Here is a 23,918-nt window from a genome sequence, read left to right as displayed (position 1 = left end):
TGGATCAACACGCAATAATTAATTCCCAGCTGCTGTCTCAAATCTGCAATGGCAATGGCACCTATTTTGCCAATTGGCCTGGGCCCCTTTTACTCAATGAAGCCCTGCTTATCCATCACGACTGGATTACCGACATAATCTGCCCAAGGTTTTTTTTTCCAACAGTCCCCTCCATCGCGACGTTCCCTGAATGCCCATCTGCTAGCCTGCTAGCCGCGGCCCGCTAGCTGTCTAGAGCATATTGGACTGTTAGCTGAATAGGTACATCGGCCAATTTCTTGGGCCACTATACCTATTTTGCCAATTGGACTTGGACCCCTCTGCTACTCGGAACCCTACTAATCCATCACGACTGGTCTATTGACGTCACAGCACGCGGAGGCTAAAACAGACTTTCCTCCGTCGCAACATCCCTCTAAGGCCCTTCTGCTAGCTTGCTAGCCCCGGCCTGCTAGCTGTCTGAATTGCCATGTCTCCAGCCAGCCCAACCACTCACTGCACCCCTATGATCACTCGGCTATGCATGCCTCTCCCTAATATCAATATGCCTTGTCCATTACTGTCCTGGTTAGTGATTATTGTCTTATTTCACTGTAGAGCCTCTAGCCCTGCTCAATATGCCTTAACCAACCATTTAATTCCTCCTCCCACATTTGCGGTGACATCACCTGGTTTAAACGTCTCTAGAGACAATATCTCTCTCATCATTACTCAATGCCTAGTTTTATCTCCAATGTACTCACATCCTACCATACCTTTGTCTGTACATTATGCCTTGAATCTATTCTATCGCGCCCAGAAACCTGCTCCTTTTACCCTCTGTTCCGAATGTACTAGACGACCAGTTCTGATAGCCTTTAGCCGTACCCTTATCCTACTCCTCCTCTCTTTCTCTGGGGATGTAGAGGTTAATCCAGGCCCTGCAGTGCCTAGCTCCACTCCTACTCCCCAGTTGCTCTCATTTGTTGACTTCTGTAAACATAAAAGCCTTGGTTTCATGCATTAGAAGTCTCCTCCCTACTGCTTTAGCACACTCTGCCAACCCGGATGTCCTAGCCATGTCTGAATCCTGACTTAGGAAGACCACCAAAACCCCTGAAATTTCCATCCCTAACTATAACATTTTCCGACAAGATAGAACTGCCAAAGGGGGCGGTGTTGCAATCTACTGCAGAGATAACCTGCAGAGTTCTATCTTACAATCCAGGTCTGTACCCAAACAATTCGAGCTTCTACTTTTAAAAATCCACCTTTCCAGAAACAAATCTCTCACCATTGCCACTTGCTATAGACCACCCTCTGCCCCCAGCTGTGCCCTGGACACCATATGTGAATTGATTGCCCCCATCTATCTTCAGAGCTCGTGCTGCTGGGTGACCTAAACTGGGACATGCTTAACACCCCTGCCTCCAACAATCTAAGCTTGATGCCCTCAATCTCACACAAATTATCAATGAACCCACCAGGTACAACCCCAGATCCGTAAACACAGGCACCCTCATAGCTATCATCCTAACCAACTTTCCCTCCAAATACACCTTTGCTGTTTTCAACCAAGATCTCAGCGATCACTGCCTCATTGCTTGCATCCGTAACGGGTCTGCGGTCAAACGACCACCCCTCATCACTGTCAAACACTCCCTAAAACACTTCAGCGAGCAGGCCTTTCTAAACAACCTGGCCCGGGTATCCTGGAAGGATATTGCCCTCATCCTGTCAGTAGAGGATGCCTGGTTATTCTTTAAATGTGCCTTCCTCACCATCTTAAATAAGCATGCCCCATTCAAAAAATGTAGAACCAGGAACAGATATAGCCCTTGGTTCAGACTTGACTGCCCTTGACAAGCACAAAAACATCCTGTGGCGTTCTGCATTAGCATCGAATAGCCCCTGTGATATGCAACTTTTCAGGGAAGTTAGGAGCCAATATACACAGGCAGTTAGGAAAGCTAAGGCTAGCTTTCTCAAGCAGAAATTTGCATCCTGTAGCACAAACTCAAAAAAGTTCTGGGACACTGTAAAGTCCATGGAGAATAAGAGCACCTCCTCCCAGCTGCACACTGCACTGAGGCTAGGAAACACTGTCACCACCGATAAATCCACAATAATTGAGAATTTCAATAAGCCGTTTTCTACGGCTGGCCATGCTTTCCACCTGGCTACCCCTAACCCGGTCAACAGCCCTGCACCCCCCACAGCAACTCGCCCAAGCCTCCCCCATTTCTCCTTCACCCAAATCCAGATAGCTGATATTCTGAAAGAGCTGCAAAATCTGGACCCCTACAAATCAGCCGGGTTTGGCAATCTGGACCCTCTCTTTCTAAAATTATCTGCCGAAATTGTTGCAACCCTTATTACTAGCCTGTTCAACCTCTCTTTCGTATTGTCTGAGATTCCCAAAGATTGGAAAGCTGCCGCGGTCATCCCCCTCTTCAAAGGGGGAGACAATCTAGACCCAAACGACTACAGACCTATATCTCTTCTACCCTGCCTTTCTAAGGTCTTCGAAAGCCAAGTTAACAAACAGATTACCGACCATTTCGAATCCCGCCGTATCTTCTCCGCTATGCAATCTGGTTTCAGAGCTGGTCATGGGTGCACCTCAGCCACGCTCAAGGTCCTAAACGATATCATAACCACCATCGATAAGAGACATTACTTTGCAGCCGTATTCATCGACCTGGCCAAGGCTTTCGACTCTGTCAATCACCACATTCTTATCGGCAGACTCAACAGCCTTGGTTTCTCAAATGACTGCCTCGCCTGGTTCACCAATTACTTCTATGATAGAGATCAGTGTGTCAAATTGGAGGGCCTGTTGTCCGGACCGCTGGCAGTCTCTATGGGGGTGCCACAGGGTTCAATTCTCGGGCCGACTCTCTTCTCAGTATACATCAATGATGTCACTCTTGCTGCTGGTGATTCTCTGATCCACCTCTACGCAGACAACACCATTCTGTATACCTCTGGCCCTTCTTTGGACACTGTGTTAACTAACCTCCAGACGAGCTTCAATGCCATACAACTCTCCTTCCGTGGCCTCCAACTGCTCTTAAATACAAGTAAAATTAAATGCATGCTCTTCAACCGATCGCTGCCTGCACCTGCCCGCCCATCCAGCATCATTACTCTGGACGGTTCCGACTTAGAATATGTGGACAACTACAAATACCTAGGTGTCTGGTTAGACCGTAAACTCTCCATCCAGACTCATATTAAGCATCTCCAATCCAGAATTAACTCTATATTCGGCTTCCTATTTCACAACAAAGCATCTTTCACTCATGCTGCCAAACATACCCTTGTAAAACTGACCATCCTTCCGATCCTCGACTTCGGCGACGTCATTTCCAAAATAGCCTCCAACACTCTACTCAACAAATTGGATGCTGTCTATCACAGTGCCATCCGTTTTGTCACCAAAGCCCCATATACTACCCACCACTGCGACCTTTACACTCTCGTTGGCTGGCCCTCGCTTCATACTTGGCGCCAAACCCACTGGCTCCAGGTCATCTACAAGTCTCTGCTAGGTTAAGCCCTGCCTTATCTCAGCTCACTGGTCACCATAGCAGCACCCACCCGTAGCACGCGCTCCAGCAGGTATATCTCACTGGTCACCCCCAAAGCCAATTCTTCCTTTGGTTGCCTTTCCTTCTAGTTCTCTGCTGCCAATGACTGGAACGAACTGCAAAAATCACTGAAGCTGAAGACTCATATCTCCCTCACTAGCTTTAAGCACCAGCTGTCAGAGCAGCTCACGGATCACTGCACCTGTACATAGCCCATCTGTAAATAGCCCATCCAACTACCTCATCCCCATACTGTATTTATTTATTTATCTTGCTCCTTTGCACCCCAGTATCTCTACTTGCACATTCATCTTCTACACATCTACCATTCCAGTGTTTAATTGCTATATTGTAATTACTTCGCCACCATGGCCTATTTATTGCCTTACCTCCCTTATCCTACCTCATTTGCACTCACTGTATATAGACTTTTTCTACTGTATTATTGACTGTATGTTTGTTTATTCCATGTGTAACTCTGTGTTATTGTATGTGTCGAACTGCTTTGCTTTATCTTGGCCAGGTCGCAGTTGTAAATGAGAACTTGTTCTCAACTATGCTACCTGGTTAAAAAAAGGTGGAATAAATAAATAAATAAAAATATCCACCATCTCCATCTGTAGTGCAGACACTGGGGAGGTCTGAAACGCCCCAATACATATTCTGAGTCCTTGCCCCTTTATGACATCTAGCCTTCTAATGAGGTCTGGGCTGCCGAACCATATGCAATACTGCCATAGTTTATTACACATCAGATTAATGCAACCTACATGGTCCTCAATGAGGAACTCCAGCCCCCCACTCCTTCCATGTCAGACAGCACATTACATTTAGCACTTTCTTATAAGGGCACAAGCGAGACACAGATCCAGACACAGGAGGCAGATGGTTTGAGTCTTGATATTTATTTAACATTCCAAAAGGGGTAGGCAAGAGAATGGTCGTGGACAGGCAAAAGGTCAAAACCAGTTCAGAGTCCAGGAGGTACAGAGTGACAGGCAGGTTTGAGGTCAGGGCAGGCAGAATGGTCAGGCAGGCGGGTACGGAGTCCAGAAACCGGCAAGGGTCAAAAACCGGGAGGACTAGCAAAAGAGAATAGAAGCAGGAGTACTGGAAAACCGCTGGTTGACTTGAAAGGCATAGAAGATGAACTGGCACAGAGAGACAGGAAACACAAGGATATTTACACTAGGGAAATAAGCGACACCCGGAGGGTGTGGAGACAATCACAAGACAGGTGAAACAGATCAGGGTGTGACACTTCTTACACTTTCCCACCACTCTCTCAATGTGTTCTGCCCAGGTCAGCCTTGTGTCAAAGTGCACCTCAAGGAACCTGAAGGCCCCCACCCTCTCCAAGTTTATCCCATATAACCTCAAGTGTACCTCATCTCCCACCTTCCTCCTGGTAAAGAACACTGTCTGAATCCCCACATTAATGCCCATCGCTCTATCTCATTAATTGCTTCCTGTACCTTCCTGACTACGTATGGCACATTTCTTCCATAAGGCCCCATCATCTGTAAATAACGACCTCCCAATATCCGGCCGCACCTGAGAGTAAACATCATTGATCATGATTGAGAACAACAGAGGACTAATCACGCTCCCCTGCGTTGTATTGTTATCCACCAGGTAACTGCCTGATACAGATTTTCACCACCCTCACCTGAATAGACGTTCCAAACAGGAAATCCTTTATTTAGTTGTACATTCTTCCTCCAACCCCCATAATATTAAGCTTGATTAACAACCCCTCCTTCCACATCATATCATACACCTACTCCACATAAAAAAAACACAGCTACAACAGTTTTCTTGTTCACCTGAGCCTTCCTTCTAAGCAGAACACTGGGTCCATAGTTCCCATCCCCTTCATGAACCCACTCTGATGTGATGATACTAGCAACCTGCTCACCAGGAAGTAAGTTAACTTCTCAGAAATCATACGTTCCATAATCTTACATACAGTTGAAGTCGGAAGTTTACATACACTTAGGTTGGAGTCATTAAAACTTGTTTTTCAACCACTCCACAAATTTCTTGTTAACAAACTCGTTTTGGCAAGTCGGTTAGGACATCTACTTTATGCATGAAACAAGTTGTTTTTCCAACAATTGTTTGCAGACATATTATTTGTCACGACTTCCTCCGAAGTCGGTCCCTCTCCTTGTTCGGGCGACGTTCGGCGGTCGACGTCAGCGGTCTTCTAGCCATCGCCGATCCACCTTTCATTTTCCATTTGTTTTGTCTTGTCTTCCCACACACCTGGTTCCAATTCCATTCATTACATGTTGTGTATTTAACCCTCTGTTCCCCCCATGTCCTTGTCCGGAATTGTTTATTGTAAGTGCTTGTGCACGTTATGTCTGGTGTGCGTCGGGTTTTGTACCCATTTATTTATTGTTCTGTTTTCCGGTCGGTTTTTATTATTAAACTGCACCGTTGGAAACACAGTTTTTGCTCTCCTGCGTCTGACTTCTCTGTTGCCAGTACGCAACCCTTACATTATTTAACTGTATCACAATTCCAGTGGTTCAGAAGTTTACATACACTAAGTTGACTGTGCCTTTAAACAGCTTGGAAAATTCCCGAAAATTATGTCATGGCTTTAGAAGCTTTTGATAGGCTAATTGACATCATTTGAGTCAATTGGAGATGTACCTGTGGATGTATTTCAAGGTCTACCTTCAAACTCAGTGCCTCTTTGCTTGACATCATGGGAAAACCAAAAGAAATCAGCCAAGACTTCAGAAAAAATTGTAGACCTCCACAAGTCTGGTTCATCCTTAGGAGTAATTTCCAAACGTCTGAAGGTATCACGTTCATCTGTACAAACAATAGTACGCAAGTATAAACACCATGGGATCACAAAGGAGACGCGTTCTGTCTCCTAGAGATGAACATACTTTGGTGCGAAAAGTGCAAATCAACAGCAAAGGACCATGTGAAGATGCTGGAGGAAACAGGTACGAAAGTATCTATATCCACAGTAAACGAGTCCTATATCGACATAACCTGAAAGGCCGCTAAGCAAGGAAGAAGCCACTGCTCCAAAACCGCCAAAAAAAGCAACTGCACATGGGGACAAAGATTGTACTTTTTGGAGAAATGTCCTCTGGTCTGATGAAATAAATATAGAACTGTTTGGCCACAATGACCATCGTTATATTTGGCGGGAAAAGGGGGAGGTTTGCAAGCCGAAGAACACCATCCCAACCGTCAAGCACAAGGGTGGCAGCATCATGTTGTGGAGGTGCTTTGCTGCAGGAGAGACTGGTGCACGTCACAAAATAGATGGTATCATGAGGGAGGAAAATTATGTGGATATATTGAAGCAATATCTCAAGACATCAGTCAGGAAGTTAAAACTTGGTCGCAATTGGGTCTTCCAAATGGACAATGACCCCAAGCATACTTCCAAAGTTGTGGCAAAATGGCTTAAGGACAACAAAGTCAAGGTATTGGAGTGGCCATCACAAAGCCCTGACATCAATCCTATAGAAAATCTGTTGGCAGAACTGAAAAAGCATGTGCAAGCAAGGAGGCCTACAAACCTGACTCAGTTACACCAGCTCTGTCAGGAGGAATGGGCCAAAATTCCCCCAACTTATTATGGGAAGCTTGTGGAAGGCTACCCGAAACATTTGACCCAGGTTAAACAATTTAAAGGTAATGCTACCAAATACTAATTGAGTGTATGTAAACCTAACACATGGAATTTTTACTAGGATTAAATGTCAGAAATTGTGAAAAAGTTTTAAATGTATTTGAATAAGGTGTATGTAAACTTCCGACTTCAACTGTATGTGTAGATCAGTGACACAATCTAAATTTGATCAATTTTATATTCAGGCTGTCAAACAACAAAATGTGGAAAAGTCAAGGGGTGTGAATGCTTTCTGATGGCCCTGTATTTCACCTCCACGTCATCGAATTTGCTAGGTCATTAAAAGCTCTAATTTGTGACCGTCTCTGTGGTCATATAGCTGTCATAGATGGTCCCTAATTTAGAGAATCTCTGATGCTATAAATGCTTTTGCGTTTACCAAAGGCAGTGTTTTTCTTAATTGTGGTCCACCTAATTTAAAAGTGCACACTCACTTCCACAACATTTTTTCTAGGCTACCAGCATGTTAGATAAACACGCACAATAATACAGGATACCCTTACAACAATTCACTGCCGTTAAATGCAGTAAAACTGCAGTACAGTGAAATAATGGTTGTTTAATTAATGGTATCTGGTAGCTTACTGTGTGTGTTGGCTTGTAATGGTAATATTTTGAGTTAGCTAATTGCACTGTTTATTGTACTGCAGATTGTTCTTCTGTTGCACTGAATGCTGTTTTGGTTTTCTTTTATGACTAACTCATTTTGTTTTCACAATTGAGAAAATAACACATATGTAAATCTGTTTTATATCAATCTCCTACTACAATCCACCAGGATTTACAAAACACTATTTTTCATCGGTTTTATTTCCATCAATAATTTGTACAAAATTATATTTTTCCTTAAAGTGGCAATCAGCAGTTGCTACACCATTTTTGGACTTATAAATGAATGATATGTACTCATTGATACTTGAAAAATATAACTTATAAATGCCTCATGAAATTTGTTCAACTGTCTTTCCCCATCAGAACCCAAAATATAAGCTTGTTTTACTCTAATGTTTGTAAACATAAAATGTAAACAAACACTATATAGCCTCAAAACATGGTTAAAACTATAATCATTTCATTCATAGCTCTGTCTATGAATTTGAAAGAGGTTACATTTCTCCAGCCCCATTCCTCAGCTTTTTACCGAATTAGGGGTTGGGGCGCCCGCTTTGTTATTGTTTCTACTGCTGATTGCCACTTTACAGCAATTCACATAATGCATGCAGTAATTGTATTATAATTTCAGTAGCTAAATAAGGAGGTAGGCATATTAGTTACAGCTAAAACTTTGATTTGAATCTGTGCGTCATGCATAGCAATATGTCTCTGCCCGCAGGTAGTCTGCTTGCTGAAGCACATTGATCAACATTTCATATGGCAGTTGGGACAGAGTGCCCAGTAGGCTACACAACAACACAGCTGGAAAACAACTACAGTTTTAGTGGTAGTCCCTGTTCCCCTGCATTCTTGTTTTACTTTTGTAAGTAAAATGGTGGTTTGTTGAGGAGAAGAACGCCAAGAAAAGATTTGCTTGCTAGCTAACGTTAGCAAACTTAGCTGCCTAATTTAAGATAGCTAATGTTAGCTCTCTGGCTAATCCTAATTTTTACCTGTTGTAGCCATTAGTTGTAGCTAGCTTGCTAACATTTTGATATCTATGTAGTTAATGACAGTAAGTGTGTGTGAGATATGATCACAATAACTTTAGAAAACATTGTCATGTCAACGTTGTCATGCTAGCTGCGTGTGTGAATGTGTTGAGAGAGAGATTTGGTGCATGTGACAAATACAATTGGATTTCATCATGAACTTTTTTCTCTGCATCAGGTCACACTGAGACTGGATTCCCCAAGAGACATGCTATTCACTGAGACTGGATTCCCCAAAAGGGTTCATTGGCTGTCCCCATAGGAGAACCCTTTGAAGAACCCTTTTGGTTCCAGGTAGAACTCTTTTGGGTTCGATGTAGAATCAAAAAGGGCTCTCTTATGGGAACATCTGAAGAACCTTTTTGGAATGCTTTTTTCTAAGTATGTAGTGTAAGTAGATCCAATTGAAATAGTGTCGCTTCTAATAATATACGTTTGTAAAGCAAAAAAAATCCTATTTTAATGAGCCTTTTTTTTTCAGGTGCATAACCCTTGTGTCCTGATGCAACAGGCACTTCCCTTGGTGAGTCATGTAAAGTTCCTACCATTTCTCTCTTGCTCATTCTACATGTCGGTCACTCAAACACGTGCGCCGTTGCAGAGAAGAGGAAGAGATTTGCCTATTACACACATTTCTAACAATGTCTGTTACAGGAATGGTTATATGGTCTCTATTTAGAAATTAGGCTTAACGCCCTGTTTTACGTCACACATTCATTTATTCGTATATCTAAAATTGGTGTTGTGCGCTAACGTCATGTTGGAAAATGTTCTACTTACTTACTTGTTGTAGAAAGATGATGCCACCTTCAAGTGCTATCTGAGTTATCGGAAGCCCCTAGTTCCCAGTGGGAAATTTCATTTGATTGACCCTCCAAGTTAGAATTACAAGTGACAAACTCAAAGAAAATGTTGTTACCCGAGTTGTCATTTCACCACTAACCTTTTGCCTTTTCAAACTAAAGATTACCACAAATATATAATTACAACCTTAACAATATGGATAATGTAGCTTTTCAGACCATATTCTTCAGGTTTATTGGTTGAAGAATTGTTCCGACTTCAAAAGCACTTGAACACAATCATGTGGGACTTCCCAGTTTCCTATTTCCCACGAGTATGTGAAGCCGTATCAGAATTAACTAATAGGAAGCTCTACCAAATAACTTAAGTTCCTTTTTGGAGAATCTCAATTGCACACTCCTCACGTCCTCTCTCCTTGTCTCCTTCTCAACACCTGTTGGAAAAGGTCAGAAGTGAGGAACCTCTGGCTTTCACATCCAATGGGTTTTGAGAAGGTGGCAAGGAGAAAGGACTCCGGGAGAATGCAATTGAGATTCTCCTTTTAACTCGGAGGTCCTGAATTTCCGACATGACTTGAACGCGGCATTGGTTTGTTTTTTCTGAGGTCAATAGGCCTACCATCTAGACGCCAGTAGGGGGTGCTCTATGATACATTTTGCTACTCTGCATTTACACTATTCACACACTGAAAATGCATATCCACATATTTTAATGGTAATCACAATTCTTTATTCTTTCAAAAGAAACAACCCTCACAGTGTCTAACTAGTATACCATCTGAACAACCCCTTATCAATAGAATAGAATATGTGCTTGATTTGTAAAATAATGACCAGTAGTATCTAAATGGTCCTCTTTATCTAATTTATTTATGTATGTTTCACTATTTGCATCTCTCAAAGAGGAGTTGGTTAATGGGGATAGTGTAATCACAAGTCTAAGGAGGTGTAGCTACAGTCAGGTAAGTGAGATTATAAGGTGCTTCTGTCCATAGAAAAGTTAATCTATGTAGAATAGATGATATAGTAGGGGATTTTGTTAGTGTCCCATCATTACCCTGAAAGAGATCCAAGGGAAAATGTTATTGACGTTAAGGATACAATCAAGATAATCAGTGCTAACAATCCAAGCCAGATGACTGAAGAGTTTTGCATTGTCCATTCTCAACAGGATATATGCCATCAGGGGTTGGCCCTTCCTGTGTCCATTATAGCCCTTTATATCTCAAGAAGTATACAAACTACCTGACGATCCCTGATCAGGCCATGTTCTCTTGAAATAGTGTTGGACTAAAGGGTTCGATCCTTCCAGGCTCCCGATTCTGAAGGAATCTAATCTAGAAACAAGGTCTAAATTCTGGAGCCTATGCTGTGCCAGTGCATTGCAAAGAGCTGTCTTTAACACATTTCACTGTAATGATTAAAGATAGATGATACAATGAAATCTTAGTCTGATTTCCCTTCCACTTATATCTCCAATCAATATAGTGACATGTGTTAAAGATCTTTGCAATTGACTAAGACCAATTCACCAACCCTGAATGACACGAGACAGAATATAGCCATCTCCATCCCGACAGAAAACAGATTGTGATTGGTACTGTGATCTCAATAGGATCTTTGCATGACTCTGACCTATGAGGATGGCCATTCAAAGAGGTATGGTTCATGCGTTTAGGGTATAACATATAGCTAACTATTGTTGACGACAGCGATCATCTGTAATATTAACATCTGAGCTAATATTACATATAGAAATGAGTATAATAGAACAGTATAATGATGGTGACAAGGAAATGTACTGTAACAAAGGGATGTTTAATGATTTCTTTGGACAATGAAATGTACATGTCCGTAGTTGATGTATTACAAATAAACAAAATAATTAACATCCTGGTACTGCATCAGCTGCTATCCCAGTTCTTCTAATTCTCTCTATTCTTTGACATTATGAGCTAATAATACAAAACTGACTGTGGATCAGATCAGCACATTGGGGGCAGCCATGTGACAAAAGTGTTGACCATATTGGGGGGAGAGCCAGCTCTTCAAGGGGACAAGTCGTACTGAGATCCTGATTTTGCAGATGATCCATTTCAAAATTCCAAATCAATCCATCACATAGGTTTATGCATAACGTCACATTATCTTTGATCAGAGGTTATTTGCTTCGGTTAGACTGGGTGGAATTTCTTGCACCATATTGCTTTATTTATTTTTATTTAACTAGGCAAGTCAGTTAAGAACAAATTCTTATTTACAATGACGGCCTACAACCTGTCCAATAGTTTCAGATCTACAGGAGTACCTTGGTTAGGGGCTTGATTTGGAATTCAGAGAATGAGTGGAACGTTAAGATTCATTTGCGAAAATTAACTTTCACGTTACGAGAAATGCAAAGCTGAAAGCTCATTTACATGCATGTTATAGTCCTGCGATAGTGGGAATAAGCCTGTTTTTCAGTGATGTTGAAATGTTTCTCTTGAAAAGGCATTTCATTCCACACCATCTCAGTACACTGGTCAATCCTGTGCAGCACCATCAACTCTCCAAACCCAGAAAAATACCAATAACCATTGTGGCACAGGTCAAACATAAATTCAAAACAGGTCACCTGAAATGTCTCATACAAAATAAAAATGCTTAAAAATAATGTACCCTAGTCCCTGAATCTCCTCAATGTGCATTTTTCTGTATACAGGAATGAAGTGTCAAGCTGCCAGACACTAATATGACTGCAACAATTCAGCTGGAACATAGTCTGAAACACGTCAACCAAACAGGAGTAGTACTTGACTAGACACCAATACTTTGATTCACCCCTTTTGAATGCACAGATGGGTGATACTTATGCAAATACATTTCTTTATAATATATGGTATGTATTCATTCTTTTGGATCATTATTCATTTCAGACAGTTTGAGTTAAGGCTTTGACCAATCAAGTAGTGGTTATTAATGGGGTATGATGAGCAAAGTGCTGTTATGGTTTGACTGTTTGTGTTAAGTGACTGAGCGCTCACCCTGAGAAAACTCCACCCAGTCAGAAAACAACCCTTAGTCTAAGAATTAGACTGGAGGAAGCAGTATCGTGGAAGCTCCTCACAGCACATTGCATGACTAGGTACACTCATTACATATCGTTTGGCTATTACCTATCGCTTCAGATCTGAAAAAAAAAAAAACGGAACGTTTAGAGGCTAGGGTTTGTTCTTTTGGACTGGACATCAGAATCATTTTTACGTTGCCATCTCAAATGTCCCATTTTAATTATACTAGTTGTCTCCCGAAACCACTTGCAGAGCTCTGGCCTATGCAGGTGAAAATAAATCAGTCTTTGTAATCAGGGAAGACAGGGAGCTTATAGTCGATTCCCCTTTCTGATTCAAATTGGAGCGATGCTGCTTGGAGTCCTTGTAAAGGAGGTTGAATGGGAAACTGGGAATGTAATAAATAGAGATGCACATGGTCCCCTGCACCAAATAAGTAGCCAGAATAAACAGGGAAACAGAAGGGCACTGACTTGATCTGGGGTAAACAGTTGGAGTGGAAGGTGCAGTCATCAAGTTATTTTCAATGTATTTTACATTCCTACTGTAGCCCACATCAACTGGCCATAGTAATCTCTCTTCTTCCCTAAAAGGGCATATAAGACTTAAAACATGAGTCTGCACAGACACTGACAGACAGCACAGTGTGTGTTTATGAGTGAGAGTTAATGATGGCATCACGTGCAAATATCATCATGACAGTACATGTACCTGTTCTATAAAAAAAAAATAACTTAGTACTGAACACTGGACCTTGTCTAACAATCTGGTAAAGAACATTTAAAAAAAAGACCCATCCTACTAATAACCAGAGTATGAGATAGATCTAATGCTACGGTCCTCCTCTGGTCTTCTGACTGTGTTCTACCTCTGTACACAACAACCCCATCATCTCATATAGATTTCATTCCATACACAGTAAAGCCTAGCGTCCACAAGCAATGCAGTGGCAGCCTAATACAAAGTGAGAAGAGGAAGACTGTGTGTGTGGACCGTGAGTGAGTACACCTGTGTGTATCCTGAGTGTGGTGGTACGTAGCTCGTAAACGAGAGAGCCCAGCCCAGCTCGCAGACTCAGAAGCAGTGAGGGGGTGAGAAGAGAGTAAACTTCTGGGATACCGAGATTCTTCAGCTCACAAGGATGTCCTTTTATCTGAGATACTTGCACATTTAAGACAGTCTTGATATATTTTAGGAGAAAACAATACTTAATATAATATTAATAACAATAGTACTAAATGTCTGTTCAGGTCTCTGTCTCCATGGCAGCCAGGAAGGAAAAAGTTTTGCATTGATCTGCATTTTTTGAGGTCCTGTGCTCTCCTCCTATCGGACGCTGCGCTGCAATTAGGGGATCGACCTCTGCGCCCCTGGGTGTTTCTCTACTGTGTTTGAGGCTGTTCCTTCATGGGGAGCAAGGTGTGTGTGTGTGGCTGTTCCTTAATGGGGGGGGGGGAGCAGGGTGCCAATGGTGGTACATTCTCAGAGGCGTGTCTGGGCCTCGGGGACGTAGATCTCAATGCTGTCTGAGCTTTCCGTGGCAGAGTTCTGTCGTACGGACGCCGCACGTTTAGCCGCCATCAGGCGTTTCCTGGCCTCCTGCCGCTGCTTGTCCACTGCCGAATCTATGCTCCGGTCCTTCCCAGGGCTCAGCTTGGGCTTGGATGTCTTCTTTGGCACAACGGGGGGTGCAGGCTTCTTCTCTTCCTGACGATGAGAGAGAGACTAGGATGAAGAGATGTTGCAAAGCAAACCCATTAAGAATATCTGTTAGGATGTAAACAGGATCTATTGAGGTGATATGTGGTGTGATTCCAATACCTTCTTCTCCGGCAGCTGCCAGTTGTTGGCCTTGAGTTGCCAGAGCTCATCAAACTTGACACTGATGTCCTCTACAGAGAGCTGCAGCAGGTCCCAGAACCCCGCCAGGTCCTGAGCTGTGGGCTGAGGGTTGGCATTCACATTCTAACAGACAGGAAGAAGGACAGCGCAGGTTTAAAATGTGAAGGGCTGATTGGCTTGTCTAGACACAGTGACATTACATAACAGGAGGAGAAATGTACCGCTTGTGTAGTGTGGCTAGATGGTATCTGTACTTTCCATAATCATTGTATGTGCGTATCATTTGTAAAAATATATATTTTGAGTACAAGGAAAATGGTATGGTGTCTTGCAAGCACATGTGGGCTAGGCACCAGTAGGTGTATGACAAATAAATAATATAAAATGAATCATAACATTTTTCACTTTCAGGAAGATTTAGCACCAATGAGTAATTTGTTACAGAGATGGGTGTGTTGCCTCATTGCTTAGCAGAAAAATGCCTCCCTTTGGTATGCATGTATTGTGACACCAGGGAGAGCTCTTAAAATCAACATCTACATGCCGACACTCAAAACAGCGTATTGAAATGTGCCAGATTAGGGATTTTGAAGGGTTAGTGCCACTCACAAGGTTCTCGTCACAGAGTCCTCTGAACTGCTGGAACTTCTGGGCTATGAGGAGTTGGGCACTGCCCACTGCACTGCGGACCGTGCCCATCACTACACAGATAACAACCAGTCAGCCATCACAACCTCAACAACATGCAGGTAGTTAAACATTATTCAAATGGGCAAAGACACCAATATTTAGTGAATTCATCTAGTTATGAGGATAAGGAAAAAGCTGTTAAAATGGTATGGTTATGTGATCTTCATTTGACATGAATCCTGGTCCTCAGCTACCATTTGCATTACAGTGTGGAATTTACATTGCTGGTGACACACTTCATCCTTTTTTAAAGGACCTTATACACTGTTAAACTTCAGTCTTAACATTTGCATAATAAAGTAAGTCTATACAGTACAGGTCCAGTGAGAAAAGAGCTGATGAACAATCTGATGTGGGAGTCAATCGTGTTCATTACACAATCATTAAATCCCTGCAATACAGGTGGAGGAATATTATCTGCCTGCCTGAGACAGATCATAGGAAGATCAAAGAGATTCAATTAATGTCTACAGTAGCTCTAGAATGCTGAAGGGAAGCTCCGATCCACTAGATAATGAGCAGCGTTAGCTGCTAACCATTAGCATGTCCTGCCCTGGCATCTCCAATCGCTAACAGCAGCTGATAATGACTGTCTGTTGTCTTAGGGTTTCAGAGACGAGGAGGACATATTTTCAATGCCAAATCCACGTTAGAGAACTGATAGATTCTCTCTAATTTCCTTTAGTCAAATACTGCTATTGAACTGATTTGGTCTACTGTATACAGTGCGTATGATTGACTGTCTCTTACTCTCCGAAAGCCCCTGTATTCCTATCAGAGTGAGTATAGTATGTCTCGTATACATTTAGCTAGTTAGAGTGAGTATGGTGTACTGTGTGTATCGTACCCTCCTCTGAGATGTCCTTGTCTTTGGTCTCCTGCTCCATCTGTTGACACCAGCCTTCCATGCGTGCCGTCTCAGCCTGTAGAAGTTTGAGAAACCAGTTGCCGTCCCGGAGGCAGGTGCTGGGTGCGGCCGCATCTCCCTGGGCACTGCCGTTTCCACTAACCAAGCTAGGGTCCGGAGGGGGCAGGAAGGAGGGATCCAAGGTCGGGTCCAGGCTCTCTGGGAGGGAGGCGGATGCTCTAGCCGGGAAAGAGGGATGTTTAGGGGGCTGCCGCACCACCGCACACTCCTTACCGTTGGAAGCAGCGGGGTCGGGGTCTAGCGGCTGGCTGTTGCAGTGGACTGTACTGTTGTTTTCTGAGGTAGGGGCGTCTTGTTTAGATTCTTGAGGCTCTGTCTCTGTCTCCTGTCTGGAGGCCATGCTGCTGGCCCGGCTGAGTCTGGACGGACACACACGGATTAGTATTGGTGCAGGTCGGAGATCATTCACTGTGGATGTAGAAAAGGTCGACCTTGGGGCCTGACGACCAACACATCACTGCACCACCTCTGTCCGCACGGTGTTCCAGAGAATACTGGAACACTGAGGGCTTGATTCTACTAGATCTGCACTAACCGACATTGGCATAGTGGTTGTTTTGCCGGTGTCTGAGGTGGAACTATATTTCTATGCGGCCTACACTTTCTGCTTCTGAACCTCTTACTGGACGTGGCTTCGTGACAATGATCACAAGAGCAGCTGCTCGTCAATTTGACAGCTCCAATGCAGTTACACCTCCGACAGCGCCAGAACATCAGCCATGCGGGTGCCGGCTATCGCCTGTTAATGCTTGATGTCATTGAATCTAGGTCTCAGTCACACACGCACACAATTTAACAGGCTGTTCCTCTGTATCCCAAATAAATAGACCACGGACAGTTATGAAGCCTATACCTAGGTCAGACTTCCTCTCCCAATGACAGGCATACACAGTAAGCCATCATTATGAAGTGGAGTTTGACTGACAGGTATAGGACATGAGGGGCGGCAGGTAGCCTAGTGGTTAACCTAGTGGTTAGAGCGTTGGGCCAGTAACCGAAAGGTTGCTGGATCGAATCCCCGTGCTGACAAGGTAAAAATCTGTTGTTCTGCCCCTGAACAAGGCAGTTAACCCACTGTTCCTAGGCCGTCATTGTAAATATGAATTTGTTCTTAACTGACTTGCCTAGTTAAATAAACTAAATAAAACTGAGAGGAGCTCAAAGCACATTGCCGTCTCTTTGCCTTTCCAGTAAATGCAGAAATGGCAAGACGTGTGAGAAAATGCGAGAGATGGATGAGGGCAGAGAGAGAGTGATCGAGAGAAGACAAGAAAAGGCAGATGGATTACAGCTTTAAGGGATAGGGAGAAGAACAGCCAAGTCCAACCAATTACATTTATATTTCAGTCATTTAGTAGACACTCTTATCCAGAGCGACTTACATGTGATTATGGGGAATTACTCTGCACTAGGCTGTTTAAATGGCCAGTTCTTCACAGCCCTCTGCCTCCTCCACTGTGGCCAAAATAGGAGAAACAGGCCATCAATCAGAAAGAGACGCTACACTAATGCTGCCAGCGCTAGCTCGCTAAGTGACCTTGGCAACTGCCTGGAGCAAACAGGCTGAAACCATGCCAGGAGGGAGGGATGGCAGGAGGAGGGATGGAGGAAACAGGGATTACAGAGGGTGTGGATGGATGGATAAGTAATGGCTGATACAGCAGGAGATGCAAACACAAAATGTGTAGTAGCTAAATTTAGAGATTATGCGGGAAATATAACTAACAAAAGTCAAGGTCTCCAATTTGAAAATGATAAATGACTTACCTAAGTGGCTCTTAACAGCTGATTGAGATAATAGCTAAACAGCAACAATCTTGTGTTGATAAGGATTTGACTTACGGCCTGCCGTTCTCCACCTGCACTCCAATAGACTGGAACTTGGTCGAGGGAGGCGGTTGATCCTCTCTCTGGATTGGCTGAACGCAATCCACCTATAAGTCAACCATTACAATGAATGAGTCATTCTACACATCCTCTGTGTAGCAGCACATTACAGTAAGTCAGACATTCAAACCGAATACCCAGGTCTTGCCAATTTAGAAAATTGATTCCTGGGCTCACCTGGATGCCGATAGATGAAAGCTTCCTTTTGGTGGGAACAGGCTCTGGTAGGGTCAGGGACTGGTCTGGGGTGAGGCTGGGGCCAGGGTTTAGAGTGTCATTCTGGGGCTGGACCTGGGGCAAAGACTGGGTGGTGGAGGAGGGTGGTGGGTGGGAGTCCCTCGGGGCAGGGACAGGGGCGGCGACGGGGGCTGGGGGCTTTGAGCCCTTGGCCAGGCTGCCTGTACGCAGGCTGCAGAGGCTGTCGGAAGAGTTGCTGCTGCGTCCTGATTGGCTGTTGGCCTCGCTGCGGTGGTCCTGTTGGTCCAGGTATGTGTCCTGGGCCGACTCAGTGCTGCTCTGCACCGTCACAGAGATGTAGGGCTTGGAGGTGGTGCGTGGAGGGACCGGCGGGGGAGCCTTCTTACAGGAGCTGCTTACACACGTCGGCAGTGCTGGGAAGAGAAGGGACAGAAGGACCATTATGTGAAACCTGAACCAGGACAAAGCAGGAAGTTCCAGTAGTGCCAACTGAGCCACCACACCAGCTGCATGGAGCTGTAAAAGAAAGGCGTCCTGAGTAGAGGGTTATCGCTGAAGTCAAACCACTGCAAAAAGAGCAGCATGCTCAAAGGTTAAAAAAAAACAAAAAAAAAAACTGTCCCAATTTTCCTAAACATATTTTCCTATGCCTAACACACACCCCTCCATGTTTCCTGTCATCCTGCTGTTTCAGTTCCATTGACGTCAGTCTATACCTATGGGAGTCCCTTACCTGCCTAGCTACCAAATAATGTTAATTCTCATGGGACTATAGACGGGGTGGTTGTTTAGCAACAAAACCGTCAACTGCGCAACTATGGGGCAAAACAGACGGGGTTGGCTTAGGATTGTTGACTACCTGTAAACCATATTTTTTCTCAAAATGTTTATTGAAAACAAATACATTTGAACAATGAGAATTTAGGGCTGGGCGGTAAACTATTTTACTACACTGAACAAAAAGTAGAACGCAACATGTAACAATTTCTAAGATTTTACTGACAAATCAGTCAATTGAAATAAATTCATTTGGCCCTAAATCTATGGATTTCACATTACTGCGCAGGGGCGCAGCCATAGGTGGGCCTGTGAGGGCATAGGCCCACCCACTTGGGAGCAAAGCCCACCCACTGGGGAGCCAGGCCCAGCCAATCAGAATGAGTTTTTCCCCCACAAAAGGCCTTTATTACAGACAGAAACACTTCTCAGCACCCCGCCCTCCCCCTTCTGACGATCCCACAGGTGAAGCCAGATGTGGAGGTCCAGGGATGGCATGGTTACGCGTGGTCTGCGGTTGTGAGGCCGGTTGGACGAATGGCCAAATTCTCTAAAACGACATTGGAGGTGGCTTATGGTACTGAATTGAACATTCGATTCTCTGGAAACAGTGCTGGTTGGTATTCCTACAGTCAGCATGCCAATTGCACGCTCCCTCAAAGACCTGAGACATCTCTGGCATTGTGTTGCGTGACAAACCTTTGTGCTTTTTGTGCATATGGAACATTTCTGGGATCTTTTATTTCATCTCATGAAAGATGGGATCAGCACTTTACATGTTGCATTCATATTTTTGTTTGGTGCAAAAACACTAGTATTGATGCACGGACCGGTTTGGGTTTTTACTTTACCTTCTATAAATGGTATTTGAATATTTGTTCATGTGACACGCCGTCTGTAACGTCCATTTTTATAGTTTACTCCATTACCTGAGTCATCCCTCTCTGCTCTCTCGCATTATGCTGCTTTCCACAGACCTAGCCCCACCACTAAAGGAGCGCATTTGCTCGACCACGAGACACTTGCGTCCACACATGCAACAATGTTGATGACTACGATGCAGTTTCCACTTCTTAATATAAATCCACAAGCGTTCTACTATTAGTTTGTGTTTCTTACATCTGCAAAGAGCTAGTTTGTCTTTTCTTAGCAAGTTGTGGCTAAGTTGTGTTAGCCGCTAATGCTAATCGCTAGCTAATAAATGTAGAGTCAGGATAATGTAGCTAGCTATACAGCCTGATAACAGTGATGGTGTAGGACTAAATTAGCATGTCATTTGTGCAACAGCATCTTTCAAATCAAAATATGAATAGGCGAAGCATGAATATGTTAGCTACATGAAGTAGATAACGCCTCGATCACACTTAGTGTCATTGCGCAAAAAGGTACGCAGCATCATCATCATTAACTATTTCTGTTAAGCAGTCATCGCCTACAGTTTGACGCATACGTTCGATAATTCCAATGTACAGTGCATTCGGAAAGTATTCAGACCCCATTACTTTTTCCACTTTGTTACGTTAGCCATACTCTAAAATTGATTAAACAACATTTTCACTCCCAACCTATACACAATACCCCGTAATGACAGGTTAAGAAATGTTTGCAAATGTATAAAATAAACAGAAATACTTTATTTACATACACTAATGTTCAAACGTTTGGGGTCACTTAGGGGAAAATAAGGTGTCCATTAAAATAACATCAAATTGATCAGAAATACAGTGTAAACATTGTTAATGTTGTAAATGACTATTGTAGCTGGAAGCGGCTGATTTTATATGGAATATCTACATAGGCGTACAGAGGCCCATTATCAGCAACCATCACTCCTGTGTTCCAATGGCACGTTGTGTTAGAAAATCCAAGTGTATCATTTTAAAAGGCTAATTGATCATTAGAAAACCCTTTTGCAATTATGTTGGCACAGCTGAAATCTGTTGTAATGATTAAATAAGCAATAAAACTGACCTTTAGACTAGTTGAGTATCTGGAGCATCAGAATTTGTGGGTTTGATTACAGGCTCAAAATGAGCAGAAACAAAGACCTTCTGAAACTCATCAGTCTATGCAATATTAACAATGTCTACACTGTATTTCTGATTAATTTGATGTTATTTTAAATCGATTTTTTTGTTGTTGCTTTTCTTTCAAAAACAAGGACATTTCTAAGTGACCCCAAACCTTTGCATAGATGATAACAGAGTAGCAAAGGTGTAAAAGAGAGAGGGGTGGGGGTGTAGCCATTTGATTAGGTGTTCAGGAGTCTTATGGCTTGGGGGTAGACTTGGTGCTCCGGTACCGGTTGCCGTGAGGTAGCAGAGAGAACAGTCCATGACAGGGGTGGCTGAAGTCTGACAATTTTTAGGGCCTTCATCTGACACCGCCTGGTATAGAGGTCCTAGATGGCAGGAAGCTTGGCCCCAGTGATGTACTGGGCCGTATGCACTACCCTCTGTAGTGCCTTGCGGTCGGAGGCCGAGCAGTTGCCATACCAGGCAATGATGCAACCAGTCAGGATACTCTCGATGGTGCAGCTGTAGAACCTTCTGAGGACCAATGCCAAATCTTTTCAGTCTCCTGAGGGGGAATAGGTTTTGTCGTGCCCTCTTCACAACTGTCTTGGTGTGCTTGGACCATGTTAGTTTGTTGGTGATGTGGACACCAAGGAACTTGAAGCGCTCAACCTGCTCCAGGGGCTAAGGTTCCGGTCTAGAAGCACGGGTTTGAGTGCTCCTACAGTTTTGCTTCGGTACCGCAGTTTAATTGATGCCTGACTCAGAAAGAAAAATGTTCATGGATGGCCACAGAGAAGTCAGATTTGAAAATTCCTAATAAGACACTTTAGTCAACACCTTTACGCAGTAAATTACCGCGAAAACAACGGGCGGGGCCTCCCGGGTGGCGCAGTGGTCTAAGGCACTGCATCGCAGTGCTAGCTGTGCCACCAGAGATTCTGGGTTCGAGCCCAGGCTCTGCCGCAGCCGACCGTGAGGCGGCGCACAATTGGCCCAGCATCGTCTGGGTTAGGGAGGGTTTGGCCGGCAGGGATATCCTTGTCTCATCGCGCACTAGCGACTCCTGTGGCGGGCCGGGCGCAGTGCAACCTGACCAGGTCGCTAGGTGTACGGTGTTTCCTCCGATACATTGGTGCGGCTGGCTTCCGGGTTGGATGTGCGTTGTGTCAAGAAGCAGCGCGGCTAGGTTGGGTTGTATTTCGGCGGACGCATGGCTCTCGACCTTCGCCTCTCCCGAGTCCGTATGGGAGTTGCAGCGATGAGACAAGACAGTAGACACTACCAATTGGATACCACAAAATTGGGAGAAAAGGGGGTAAAAAAAATACAAATAACGGGCGGACATCTCCATTTCTTATTATACCTCAGTGGTTATCACACTTGTGTGACAACCACACACTAGCAGTTACTGTTTTCTTACTGAAACCATAATGTAAATTACACTGTTATTCAATACAACATTTATTGGCTATATATTTCTGCAAAATGGCATGCGCTGGTGACTGAAAACATTTGCCACACTGGTTTTAGTCACACTTGTTCTAATTTAGCTAGCTAACAATCTCATCATGAATGCAAGCCCATGGCCTGAATGATAGATTGCTTTTTGCAGATGGCATATTTAGGAAAACTGACTAAATAAGTCCACTAATAGGCCCAGACTAGCTGTGTTCTTTTTGTATCAAGGACGAGTGTTCACTATGGCACCAGTCCAGTATTGCACTTAAGTAGCACAGATAGCCTAGCTTGCTAACTATCTTGCTGGCAAGATGGCGCCCAACTACAGTGCCTTGCAAAAGTATTCAGCCCGCTTGCCGTTTTTCCTATTTTGTTGCATTACAACCTGTAATTTAAATGAATTTTTATTTGAATTTCATGTAATGGACATACATAAAATAGTCCAAATTGATGAAGTGAAATGAAAAAAAATGACTTGTTTCAGAAAATGTAAAAAAATTAAAAACGGAAAAGTGGTGCGTGCATATGTATTCAACCCCTTTGCTATGAAGCCCCTAAATAAGATCTGGTGCAACCAATTACCTTCAGAAGTCACATAATTAAATGAAGTACACCTGTGTGCAATCTAAGTGTCACATGATCTCAGTATATATATATACATGCATACATACACACACCTGTTCTGAAAGGCCACAGAATCTGCAACACCATTAAGCAAGGGGCACCACCAAGCAAGCGGCACCATGAAGACCAATGAGCTCTCCAAACAGGTCAGGAACAAAGTTGTGGAGAAGTACAGATGAGGGTTGGGTTATAAAAAAATATCCGAAACTTTGAACATCCCACAGAGCACCATTAAAAAAATGGAAAGAATATGGCACAACAACAAACCTGCCAAGAGAGGGCCGCCCACCAAAACTCAGACCAGGCAAGGAGGGCATTAATCAGAGAGGCAACAAAGAGACCAAAGATAGCTGCACAGCTCCACAGCGGAGATTGGAGTATCTGTCAATAGGACCACTTTAAGCCGTACACTCCACAGAGCTGGGCTATACGGAAGAGTGGCCATTGCTTAAAGAAAGAAATAAGCAAACACGTTTGGTGTTCGTCAAAAGGCATGTGGGAGACTCCCCAAACATATGGAAGAAGGTACTCTGGTCAGATGAGACTAAAATTGAGCTTTTTGGCCATCAAGGAAAATCCTGTCTGGCACAAACCCAACAACTCTCATCACCCCGAGAACACCATCCACACAGTGAAGCATGGTGGTGGCAGCATCATGCTGTGGGGATGTTTTTCATTGGCAGGGACTTGGAAACTGGTCAGAATTGAAGGATGGCGCTAAATACAGGGACATTCTTGAGGGAAACCTGTTTCAG

The 23,918-nt window shown here is 43.7% G+C and overlaps 1 protein-coding gene across 2 annotated transcripts in view; it reads right to left on the bottom strand.

Annotated features, from left to right (window-relative positions):
• Window positions 1-11,490: 11,490 nt before the first annotated feature.
• LOC106566907 (disks large-associated protein 4) overlaps window positions 11,491-23,918 on the bottom strand; it is a 30,092-nt gene continuing 17,664 nt past the window's right edge. The window contains exons 5-10 of one of the 2 annotated variants that reach the window (XM_014135485.3): window positions 18,266-18,699; window positions 18,044-18,135; window positions 16,121-16,560; window positions 15,193-15,284; window positions 14,563-14,706; window positions 11,491-14,466 (exon numbers count right to left, since the gene is read on the bottom strand). In XM_014135485.3, the coding sequence (XP_013990960.1) occupies window positions 14,224-14,466; window positions 14,563-14,706; window positions 15,193-15,284; window positions 16,121-16,560; window positions 18,044-18,135; window positions 18,266-18,699 (1,445 nt within the window). In that variant the 3' untranslated portion in view covers window positions 11,491-14,223. The remainder of the gene's footprint in view (window positions 14,467-14,562; window positions 14,707-15,192; window positions 15,285-16,120; window positions 16,561-18,043; window positions 18,136-18,265; window positions 18,700-23,918) is intronic. The other variant, XM_045693150.2, reaches the window with a different exon arrangement.

Source organism: Salmo salar, chromosome 13, assembly GCF_965601325.2.
Source record: "Salmo salar chromosome 13, fSalSal1, whole genome shotgun sequence".
NCBI classification, from domain to species: domain Eukaryota; kingdom Metazoa; phylum Chordata; class Actinopteri; order Salmoniformes; family Salmonidae; genus Salmo; species Salmo salar.
This window is presented reverse-complemented; position numbering and strand designations above follow the sequence as displayed.